The 12,732-nt window shown below is 45.8% G+C and overlaps 1 protein-coding gene across 1 annotated transcript in view; it reads right to left on the bottom strand.

The window, feature by feature from the left end:
* Positions 1–12,732, bottom strand: part of LAMC1 (laminin subunit gamma 1) — a 119,014-nt gene that overhangs the window by 31,562 nt on the left and 74,720 nt on the right. Inside the window, exons 2-6 of the mRNA XM_006192996.3 lie at positions 10,771–11,075; positions 6,596–6,726; positions 4,013–4,179; positions 1,384–1,572; positions 101–218 (exon numbers count right to left, since the gene is read on the bottom strand). Coding sequence (XP_006193058.2) covers positions 101–218; positions 1,384–1,572; positions 4,013–4,179; positions 6,596–6,726; positions 10,771–11,075 — 910 coding nt within the window. The remainder of the gene's footprint in view (positions 1–100; positions 219–1,383; positions 1,573–4,012; positions 4,180–6,595; positions 6,727–10,770; positions 11,076–12,732) is intronic.

A 12,732-nucleotide genomic window follows, 5' to 3' on the forward strand; every position in this document is an offset into this window, starting at 1 on the left:
GGGGGAAAATGTTCATACTGCTGCAAGTAAGCCTCAAGATCCATTAAGAATCAGCTCCATTTGGAGTCTGCCCCCTTCCTCTGGTTTTGAACAATCTTACCTGCACCCGGCCTCGGTGAGAGAGTGGTACCCAGGCTGGCAACGGTCACACTTGTCACCCATCACTCCTGGCTTACAGCTGCATCGGCCGTAGCTATCACACTGTGTGCTGAGAGATCCTGGGATTTAAAGAGCTCCTTGTCAACCAGGTATGTAAATAAAATTAATGCCTCAAAGAAAGAAAACTGGTAACTAAAAGCAATACTTGAAAACCAGTATGTAGACTGGTTTTCAATATCTAGATGGTTACCAAGAGAATAAAGATCAAATTTTAAATCATAGCTCTCTCAAAATCATACCCCCCCTTTTTTTTAATTGAAGTATAGTTGATTTAAAATGTTGTGTTACTATATGGTGTACAGCAGAGTGATTCAGTTATACACACATATTCTTTTTCATATTCTTTTTCATTATAGGTATTACAAGATACTGAATATAGTTCCCTGTGCTACACGGTAGGACTCTGGTGTTTATCTATTTTATATATAGTAGTTAGTATCTGTGAACCCCAAAGTCCTAATTTATCCTCACCCCTTCCCCTTTGGTAACCATAAATTTGTTTTCTGTCTGTGAGTTTCTGTTTTGTAAATAAGTTCATTTGAATCTTTTTTTTAGATTCCATATATTAGCGATATTATAAAAACCATACCCCTTTAAATCATGACATTTAAACTTTTCAGACATGTACCTTAAGATGAATCTACTCATAATTGTTGAAAAACGCTAACTAACTAACACCCTGTATCCAGTGATAAACTGCACACAAAACCAGTCACTGCTTCGTGGACAAACACAGACTCCTCATGGCCTGTGTGTAGATTTAAGGATATACAGGCATGAATGACAAAAATAAAGTTAAAACTCTTGAAAAAGCAGAATGGACTAAGAGAACTCTGCTTCTCTGAACACCACCAATGGGCTGAAAAAAGTTCAGCCCTCCAAGGAGGTTAGACTAAACAAAATCAGTAACAAGGAAGAACTCACGAAGCAGCTCACCTTTTACAGCCAAAGTTCAAATGGCCTCTGTGATCTTACTGCTAATTATTTACACAACCATTACTCAGGCCAACCCTTTTATAAACACCAGAAAGTCATCTGAAAGCTTGACTTGGTTAAAGAGAGCGGAGGCAGATCTGAACCATTGACATGTTACTCGATGTGCACTCTTCCGTCCTTAACCTGTGCAAACCCCCAGGAAACAAAGCTCTATTTCCTGAGGGCACAGGGAACGCTTATTTTGTCTTCCCCCCCATCAGGCGGAAGCAGACGCTGCCTGTCACTTACCAACAGGACTACAGTGGCAGGGAGAGCAGGCTTCCCGGCTCCCGAGGCGGAAGAAGTTCTCCCGGCACCTCTCACAGTTGGCTCCGTCTGTGTTATCCTGGCAGTTGGTACAGTGGCCACCGTGGCCAGTGGAACGGTACAGCTCAGGGTCAAAGTAGCACTCTTGCGATCGGCCATTGCAGTCACAGGCTGTTGGCCAAAACATCAAGTTAAATCAGGTCCATGTTCCTATACAAACGGCAGTTTAAAGACACTCAAAGAAAACCGAACCGTAATTTCCCACACCTCTGTGACGGACAGTAAGAATGAGCACCAGATGCTTTCTTCATCAGAAAACAAAACCAGCATGTCTGTCAGCAAAGGGTTTGTACAGCCAGGTTACTGGCCTCCCAAGAAATACTCATCCTTATCAAAAGACAGCACCACCATAAAACATGACGAATTCTTGTACTTAGAAAAGAATCTCCAGGTAGTTGTACGTATACAAGAAAGAGCCAAGTCAGCTTACGATTTTTCTGAATCTTTATCCCTCATTCCGATGCCAAGTCCAAGCGCAAGGGGCCAATTTATACGCAGGCTTCAATTTATCTTAACTTTTCAGGGCTCAGACAATTCAAATGCATTAGATATGAACTCCTGGCCCAGACTGGGGTAATCTGAGACACGTGGGTTAAAATTAGTGCCTCTGTGGACGGAAGCAGAACTGAAGGGAACTCTCTACCTGCTAGGTACGTCCATCCACCAGGAAGCCACAACGCCAAATGCGTCACCTGCTAAGTGACTCTATTCCCTACAGGGCACAAGCGTATTTCAAGAACAAGTACCTGTGGTCACTAAATTTCTTTATTATGTTTACATTAAGATGATTTTCTTCAAATTACTGATTCTGCCCCCAAGTACAGGCAGTATCTTGAGCACTAAATAAAAATAAAATTTTATTTGATTTCAGACAGAGCAGGAAGTTGCTGCTTTTTAAAAAAATGTTTGAATATACGTATTTTTCCCCTTCCTTCGTTTACAATCAATTCTTTCGTATCATTGCATTTGAAAACTCTTTAGAAACTTGAATCACTGGCACCAAGAATTAGGGTGGTGTTAAGTAACTTTTAAAGCTCCCTTTCATTTCTTTAGTAGCTCCGTCTCTTTGTTTAAGCTTCCCTAGAGTATCTCGCCACCAGCACAGCCCATCGCACCTATGTGGTCTGGTGCCTGGAAACCATGAGGACGAACAGTTCCCACAGCTGCACTGCCCTAACCCACCATTAGAGCAGGTGCCAGTGGCTCCCACCCCAGCTGGTAAGAGGGAGGCAGCTGTCGTTTTTCCTTCCCTAGCCCCAGTATCCTGACATACGCCAGAAACTGCACGCTTTGAGGGGTCACGGTGCTGAAGGGACCAAAGAGGAAAGCAAACTGGCTTAGCTCCTCATCAAAGCCCGTTAGCTGCTGTATTCAGTTCATTTGCTAATGAGAAGCTGGCAATATGTTACACCTGTTTTTCCCATGATGTTCCCATGATGTTCCTGGACAGACTCAAAATATGACATCATTAAGCAGATTACTTTCCAAGCACACGTGTACATTTATGTAAATGTCACATCTCAGGAGTATTTCATTCTTTCTTTTATCAGCATTTATCATGAAGCTTCCAACAGTGGATACTACAGTTCAGTAAAAGAATTAAAGATTCAAGGAAGTGCTTAGGAATGCCAGGGGAGGCTATAAAATTTATCTTAAAATCAGGGATTTGTTAAGAAAAGAAGAGATGAACGAGAAAATCTGCTGTAGGAAGCTCATGGAAACAGTCATGAGTCAAGATGCTGGTCCTTTCTCCAGGTTTCTGTCAATAATTCCTGCAAGTTCAGAGTGTCTTCCTCCTTATTCCCTTTATAACCAGGAGAGTGTGATGAGGAATATTTATAAGGACTTAAGAAAATTACAGATGCTTTATTTTTAAGTCCTTGGCAAATCATGATGACATGGTTTCACAGTTTTTCTCCTGAGACTCCTCTCTCTTCAGAATAAACCAAGATATTATGAAGGAATACACGCGGCGTACTATTTTTCATTTTACCCTTTCCTAGGAACACTAGGCTCTGCTCTTCCTCTCAAAGCCACCCACCTCTGCATGACGGAAGGGGGAAAACCCTCCCCCGCTGTGCTCTTCAGTGAGATAAAGAAAAAGTAACTTTGATAAATAATCTTTTGAAGGCAGTCTTGGTCTAGAACTCATCATACTTGACGCGTGTGAATCAACAACCTGGTTGCTTGAGTAAATGAGCATCGGTAGGAAGAAGAGTATTTTAAAAAAGGGCAACAAAGACAAGACTAGAGACACTGTACTGTAGAGCAGGCTACACCGGCCCGGGGTTTGGATCTAAGCAAAAGGCTGAACCTTGAAGATGCTGCTCCCTTCTCTGTGATGCGTTTTCAAGAAGAAAATATAAAACCAGCAGTTTATGTTTATGGACAGTTGCATGCAGCTTGTTGTTCTATGCTCTCAAATTATGGAAGAAGCACTGCCTTTCAGACTTCTCGTTTCAGGGAGGAATCAAAGGAAGTCACCCACTCCTTCTCCCACCCCTGGACATCCTCAAGACAATCTAGCAGGTGGACGCCAAGGGGCACTCACGCAGGCATTCGCTGGCACTCTCGGCAGTCGCCCTCCTCCAGGGCCGGTCATTGAAGAAGCGGAGACACTTTTCACAGTCCACCCCGTAAGTGTTATGTTTGCAGTTACACACCAGCTTGTCAAACTCGTTCTTCACACACTCACTTGCGTGTCCGTTACACTTACACCTGAGGAGAGAAGAGACACTCAAAAGAATGAAACAAACAAACAAAAAGAATGAAACAGCTATAAAGTCCCAGAAATGAACACAGAAAAAGGCTGTACATCAGAACGGTTTTGAGTTTACCATTCAGAACTGGAAACTGACAAGATTAAGTAGTGGTTGTGTGTTTTCCTATATGAAGAAAAATTAAACAAGACCAAAAAAAGGTAGCTTCATTTAACAAGGGACGGGGCATGAACCAGACATGAGAAGCAAGTCCCTAAGGTCACCTGTAGGATCACATCCTGAAGTGCAATGTGTGTCTCCAGAGGCAGCCAGGGGCGGTGGTTAGGAAGCATGGACTCCGAGGCCAGGCTGCCTGGGTCTGAAACCCTGTGCTGTGACTGACTGAAGTGACTTAGCCTCTGCACCTTACCTGTAGACCTGACATGACGGGAATGTCTATTTCAGAGTTACTGAGAAGATCAAGAGCTTGCTCTGGTTTATGTGCCTAGGACTGCACGGGCATATGACAAGCCAGGAAATGTCAGCAGTTATCTGCCATCATGATACTACAGTGTTCTGATCTGAGGGTATATCACCGCCATGTGGATCTCTGGCAGACTGATAATCCCTCCGGTTGTCTGGGGCGAGAATCCTTGGGGGATCCCCCAGATGCAGGTACCACCATACACCACAGACGCGTGGAAATCCCCATGCGCTCCGGATGCAATTTTAAAAGGGACTGTTTCTTTACTTTCCTTTTCTGATATTTCATTGTTAGTGCAAAGAAATGCCACTGATTTCTGTATGTTGATCTTGTATCCTGCTACCTTGCCGAATTCTTTTATCAGCTCTAGTAGTTTCTGTGTGGAGCCTTTAGGGATTTCTATATATAGCATCATGACATCCACATATAATGACAGTTTTACCTCTTCTCCTCCAATTTGGGTCCCTTTTATTTCTTTTTCTTGTCCGATTGCTATGGCTAGGACTTCCACCACTATATTGGATAGAAGTGGTGAGAGTGGGCATCCTTGTCTTGTTCCGTGAGGATTTCAGGGCGAAGGCTTGCAGCTTTCCACCACTGAGTGTTATGCTGGCTGCAGGTTTGTCATAAATAGCTTTTATTATGTTGAGATACTAACATGCACTCTGATGTACTGCCGTTTCCCTCACCTGCCTCTGTACAGATAGCAATCAGTTCCACAGCTTCAACTACCATCTAACAGCACACTCAAATCCTCCCCAAACATCCATGGTGGACCAGGATGAACCCGAAATCTGTATCTCTGGCTCTCACCTTTCTTCCAAGCTCCCGTCCTTGACTGCTGCACACATTTAGATATCCTCCAAGCCCTAAAGCTTTACATTCTGCAGCTAAGCTCACCATCTCCCCAAATGAGCTTACCTTCCTGATTTACTCTGCTGATGGTGCCACCACTTTCCTGATCCCTAAACCTTAAAATCATCTTTGACTGAAGTTCTAATTATTCTTCCTTCACAATAAAATGCACCTAAGTGTTCCTTTCCATTCTGCTGTCACCACCCTAGTGTCAGATATTTGTCACCCCACAACTAGATCACAGCATGACAACAGGAATATAAATTCTCTTGATCGTGTTCCACCTTCACCTTGTCTGCTGCTAATCTTCCTAAACTACCGTTTTAATACCAAAGCCCTACTGCAGAAAAGTACATGGCGTCACACTGGGCACAGTTTCCGTCAGCTTTCACTACGCCTCAGCCCCTCACCAGCAAAAATAATGTTCCTGCTCTTGAGACCTCACAGCCTAGTAACACAAGGGGAGGCAAGCCCAAGGTCCCTGGCCTGCTGTCTGCGGTCTGCGACTGCCAGACTTCCTCGCTGGTTTACAGCTCTGCAAATTCATGTAAGATTTTCCTGAAGTCAAGAAGGTTTGAACTCTTCTAACGTTACGTTTTGGTCATGACATGCTCATCTTTCTGCACCAAACCTCACTGTCCTCCCTCCTTATCTAAATCCTACCCATTCTTCAAGACCCAGCTTAGATCCTGTCTGCTTCTCTAACCAGACATTCTGTGATGTTCTTGGACACATGGCCTCTTTTAATCTAAAATACTATGACTGTACTAGTATTTAACTTTTCACACACTCATGCATCGCCTGCCCCGTTCATTCATCTGTAGGATCCTGGAAGGTCAGGTCCTTCTCAGCAGGTGACTGTCAGTCTTACACTTCCTCGGTAGCTTCACAGTGCCTATCACAAAGCTTTGCACTTAAATGCTCAATAAGAATTCACTAAGTGTGTTGACTGGACAAGGTTTTAGAAAACCTAATTACTTTGTCTCCAGGATAATGCGGTCTAACAACATTACTAATATGGTTGTTAACAAGATGCTACATTCACTTCTAAACCAAAGCTCCAAACACTTCGAAGGTTATTTAATGGTTTACTTACCTACCACCCACAGCAAAATCAGAGATTGCATAATAATAGGATTTGAGAACTTTGGGGTCATTAAACACTTCATCTCCAAAAGTGTTCAGGCGATTGAGAGTTACTCTGATGTCAGTGGCAGTAACCCATTCCTGCCAGGAAACAAAAACACAGAAAAGGGAGATAAAGGCACTGAAGAGCAGAGATATAAATGTGCCATAATCTTCTAAGCAGCTAGGGTATCATTTAACTTATACCCTCTTGTGGCGTGAAATCTATTCTAACACTCGAGGACTCCTTTAGCTTCCTAATATTTTCCTCCTTCTTGACTCTTCCTTTCTGTGATCTAAGTTTGTTACTTCACCACTCAGAGCCCTCCCCGAGGCAGGAATAATACTAGTTTCCTCACAAGGTTACAGAGAGACTGAAATGAAATACACTTTTATTTATTTTTTTAATTAAAAAAATTCAGGGGGGATGTAATTAGGTTCATCTATTTATTTATTACTTTTGATAGAGGTACCGGTGAAATAGACTTTTTAAAAATTTTTATTATTCTTAAAATTTTTTTAGACATATACTTTTAAATGCTTAACATGCATTAGGTCCTCAATGCACATGTCCCACCTCCCCACTCTGAGTCCACACCCCAAAGCCAGTCACGAGACGCCATCAGAGGACGTGCAGTGTCACAACTGTCATACGCTGGTCACTGCTTCCTCCTGCCGGTTCCATACCACCTCCCCCTCCACTTCCAGTCCACTCCCGACAGAGCTGGGAGACACACCCAAGTACGAAGCAATAAATCATTACGCTGGCCTGAACCAACGAGGCGCACTCTTGGTCTTGACTCCGCCCACAATGTCACTTCTCGCGAGACCTTCCCTGGCCGCCCTATGTAAAACCGCCCTCCCCACAACCCCCTGTTCCCCTTCCCTGTTTAAGTCGCCTGCTTCCATCGGCACTACCCCCCAACCCACCACCACCTGATTAGAAGCCCCACAGGGGAGCAATTTTTTGTTTTGTTCATCGCAGTTTGACTAGTGCTTAGCATATGCCTGGTGCTCGCGTGACGTCTGCCAAGCCAATGAACAAATCTGAACTACTGGCCAAATCGGTAGGTGTGCCCCGATGGCAAAGGACAAGAAGGAAGGCTGGGCCATCTTCCCCTGGGTTCTGTGAGATCCAAGCACTTAGAATACACGCCCTTTCACTGAGCTAATTTCAGTCAGACGTTTACATCTGCGGTAGATTGTCATAATAATGATCCCAATGAATCAGGACTGCCAGTGTCCACACCCCGTGCAGTCCCTTTCCACGCTGATTCTAGGCTTGGGGGTGTGACTTACGGGCCAAGGAGACATCAGCAGAAGTGACAAGCAGAGGCTTGATAAGCACTTGTGCCCTGGGACTCACCCTCCTGGAAAACTTCCACCATCACATGAGGAAGCCTAGTCTCGTCCCCTCGGGGATGTAAGACCACAGGGAGAGAGAGAAAAACCCAGCTCCCAGCTGACCTGCCAGGGAGTGAGCCCAGGCCATCACAGAGTCATGAGAAACAATAAATCATGGTTGCTTAAAACCATTATGGTTTAGAGTGGTCTATTACACAGGGCCACCTAAAGACACCCTGCCCCCTTTAAGTCCTCTCCAGGGACTGCCTATCAGAATCGCCGACACGCAGAACAAGCCAGCGCAGAGGCGGCCATCTGTGTTTTCAGAAGGCTTCACGTGAACCCGGGAGGCACACCCCTGACCAGGAGTCACTGCCCGCACCGTGCCAAACACCTGCACACAGAGCAACACCGGGAGCTCACAAGGGCTAATCTCCACGAAGCCTCCACAGACACTTAGAAAGGAGCAGAGATGACAATCTCACCGGACCCGCACTTGGGGCTCCAATGACAACGCCCACGCACGGCCACAATGTCAGGAACCTTTCAGCTCTGTAACGTAAACGGCTAGACACATCTCTGGGTTCAATGCTTACTGTACCTTCCACAGGCTTCCTCTCTATCACAGCTCTCCTTGAAACAAAAGCGTCTCAAGGGCCGAATCTAAGCCACACACTCTCCCTTTTTCATAATGGGCATCTTAAAAAGACTTTCTAGGCTTTCTAGATTTTTCTTAACTAGACTTTCTAGGTTTCGAATCCCAGTTCTGTCACTTAAAACTGTATGATTTGGGCAAGTGATTTGATATTTTCCAAGCCTCTGATTCTTCATCTGCAAAATGGAGATAATGAAAGTATCTACCTCACAGAGTTCTCTGGACAGTTAAACATGTTAAAGTATCTAAAAGGCCTAGAACAATACTTGTCACATTGCAGCACGTGATGGCAAGTGCTATAGTAAGTGCTAATATTCTTATAAACCACTACGTGTTTGGTGACATTCATATACCCTGAAACCAGGAAGGGGCTGCTCTCCCCATCCGGGAGACCACACACTCTAAAGGGAGGCAAAGGGGGCACCGGGGACAGAAGCCAACTGTCTCCGTCCTCACTGTCAGATCAGCTAACCCTCCTCAGCGACTGCGTATCAGGACCAGAGCTCTTACATCCAGAGACACATAATCAATGTTTCTGCATAACGATACCAACTGACCAAATCTACTACAGACGCTCACAGCCTTCTGCCACAGTTAGTCTTATGAGTTTCTGGGGGATGAGGAGTAACTAACATCAGAATTCCCAGAGCTGGAAGAACGCTGCAGGGCAGGCTGACAAGGCGTGCAGTTAGCAAAGGGGCCAGAAAGCCACGGTCACAGTGTCGCCTCACCACGTGTTCCTACTGACGATACTGTCCCCTCCCCAGGATAGTAAAACACAGCCATCTGTGTAGGAAGAATCAAAGCTAGAAAATGTGCGCTAGCTGATCAACTTAAAGAGTGTCTGTGGACCTCCTCTCCCCTAGGCAATCCACTCCCTGCTTTTCTATCGAAGTCGGTTATTCTTTCTGCCATTTATGTTGAACACATCTCACTGCCACTGAAAGAAAGATTCTTCTGAAAGGCCTGTGCAAACAGGCTGGATGCTCACCATAACCCTCAGAGTTTAATCAAGATTTACGATCTCCCAGCAAACTACAGAAATCCAGTGCAAATGAAGAACTGGACCCAGAGAGAAATACATTCTCATCCTGTCACTGTCCAAAGCCACAGGAGCAAATGAGAAAGAGAGTCCTTAAACATAAAAAGTCCCAAAGAGAAAGAATGAGAGGACACAAAGGCAGGAAGCCCAGAACAACAGGAGGAAGCCTTACTTAGAAGTCATGCGCTTAGAAGCTTCTCACAAAATGCACACGGCATTTGCAAACCCACATCCAGTCTTTCTCGTCACGGTGAGTACAGGCTGCCCACATTTGGATGTTAACTTCAGCCACGTGACAGAAGCGTCTCCGGTTCTATGATAATGTGCTGAGTGTGGCGTGAGACTTATCAGCCTCTCCATAATCAAACAGCCAGAACATCAGAAAAGGTTCCAGACGTCTAAGCGATACAGAAAGATTCCAAATTATGGTGTATGAGGAATACACACACGGAACTCATGAAAAAGAGAAAGCTTTCATTCTTTCTTTTGTCACAGAGGGAAAAGTTTGCCACTGTCCTTAAAATGAATTTCTATCCTGTCACAAACACCAGTGCTCTAAGGTGACGAGGCGTTTTTATAGTGATTGACAACAGTGCCAGACAAACCCCAACAAAATTTCCTTGTACGATAATGAAGAAAGGCAGAGTTCTTAAACATCTTGCCTCAATTGTTTCCTCTTGCTAATATTAAAAAAAAAAAACCAATTTTGTCAAACCAAAGAAGAGGTAAGAAAGAATACGAAAAAACTGGGTTGATTCAAACACTCTCCTTTAAAAGGAAAGTCAGAAGCAAAACGTTTCCACTGCAAGTACAGAGACTCAAGTTAAAATTGTTCAGCACTTGAAAAAAATTGGTAAATTTACGTCCCAGGATACACATACAAGTGCATGAAAACGTAAGAACAAACATCACCTGGGCAGCGAGAACACGGTGACCTTCCTTCACTTACTAAGAGGACACGGGGGAGCAGAGCAAAGCCCGCTGCCTGTCTCCCACCCCTGGCCCTGACTTCAGCAGTGGGACCACAGGCCCCAGCACGGCGGTCTCCCTGCATCCTGCATGTGGAGGAGCTAACTGGCTACAACGTCGACTTCCAGGAGCCCACCTGCAGCACAGGGCTGTTGTCAAAGTTGTAGGCACTGGGCCTGCCTTCCAGGGTTGAGAAGGCCACGTTGCCCCCGGTGAGAGGGGAGATGTCGCTGAACTCGTCCGTGCACAAGGCCTGCTGCTCGTCCCCGCCCGTCCGGATGAAGCCGCGGCTGGCCTTGGCGTAGGTGCTCTCGCAGGAGCCGCTGTAGTACTGGTACGGGACCCAGGGGCCGTCCTCCCGCGTGCGCTTGTAGATGGCGAAGCTCTCCGGACGGCTGGTGTGGAACTTGAGGCGCACGTATGTGATGTCGAAAGCCTTTCCTGTGGGACAAACACATCAGAGTTCCTAAGTCATGTGCATGAAGCAAAGAAACAGGATACGAACCACCCGTGCACACTGGACCAGGAAGGTGCCACGACACACAGGAGCACACGACACACTGGCTGTGCCCCGTGGGCTATGCGAGGCCTGGAAACGGTGCACGCTTTCCCGCAGAAATGACAAGTTACAGTGGGTTCATAAGCTGGCTCGGAAAAGCCTGTTTACGATGTGTGTTGTTGAAATTTTGTTTGCCGTGAAAAACGGTAGCATGTGTTCGGTCTGCACTTACATTGTTAAAAAGAAAAGTGGATGAAAAGGTGCATTTATTCTTAATGCTGCTGCTTCAGCAAAAGCTCACTCAACAGATAGAAAGTATCTGCTGGCTTTCTAATGAGTCCTCTGGGCACTTCCAAGATTTTTAAAAACCCATTTTTTCAACTCATTGTGACGTCACTTCTTGATGCAGGAAGAATGTCTTCAGTATTCTTCCTCTCATTTACCGGCTAAGAAAGAGCATCTGAGAAAGAGTAAAGGACAGTGACTGAGAGATGGGGCAGGGAGCAGAGGAGGAAAGAAAAAAAGAAAAAATCCTGCAGTAGTTGAACAAAGAGATGAAAGAGAGAGACGAGAAAGGCAGTTTAAAGAAACTGTGCTCAAAACAGCATCTATGAGCGCTGAGCAGGGAATGACAGCAAAGGGGGGGGGCAGCCAGTGGGCTGTCGTCCCCCCGGAAGAAGAGCCACCGGATCAGATGCTCCCCGCGGCAGCCAGAGCCCAGAGCAGAGACGGCGGGGCAGCATGGTTGTCAGTCAGCATGCTTTCAGGTGGGTAAAAAAGATAACGTGCAGCTGTTTTTAATCATCATTCACTCATATATTGGGTCTTTCTATCGCTGACAATGTCTACACTTTGCCACTTCTACGCTACAGTAAAGATCACCGTTTGTCAACAGGTGTTTACTGGGCACAACTACATGCTAAGCCCCATGCTGTAAACTTTGGGGGGCAGGGTGTGTTAGACATAAGGGGTCCTTGAACTCAACGAGATTATAGTCTCTCCTGCCCAAGTGAATTACCTTCAAGGAAGAACCACCATCCAAGTGCACAGAAGAGGAACTCCTGCACGGGGCCATTCTCACTTCCTCACACCCACCCATCCCCAGGGGAGAAGGCGGGGTGCTCACGTGTGGCCTGGAATCTCCTGAGCGCTCTCCTCACTGCCCACCTGAGTCCCCTCTCCTCTCCTCCACTCCTTAATGCAAGACAGCACCTCTGGCTCTGTGCAGGGGGGGCTGCTGCTGCCCCGCTACTGGATCTGAGACTAAGTGGGTGAGTTCAGTTGGGGTGGGGGTGGGAGCAGAAAGCCCATGTAAGCCACATGCCCAGGCTCTGTTCTTCAACCCAGTTTTAGCTCTAACACACCTGATATGATCAGCCATACCTGCCTCTATTTCACAGCTGGTCCAGATCATAAACAAGGGGTTTGATGAACTGTCCCCCTATTCATGAAACACACTCACACACATAAGGTCTTGAACATAAAGGTGTACGGTATGATGGAAAGAACACAGGGCTGGGCACTGTGAGACCCAAATTCAGATCCTCGTTCTTTCAATGGCTAGCTGCGTGACTTCTGCTCCATCAGCTTCTCCTCCGT

The sequence above is a fragment of the Camelus ferus genome, chromosome 21, assembly GCF_009834535.1.
Source record: "Camelus ferus isolate YT-003-E chromosome 21, BCGSAC_Cfer_1.0, whole genome shotgun sequence".
Classification (NCBI taxonomy): domain Eukaryota; kingdom Metazoa; phylum Chordata; class Mammalia; order Artiodactyla; family Camelidae; genus Camelus; species Camelus ferus.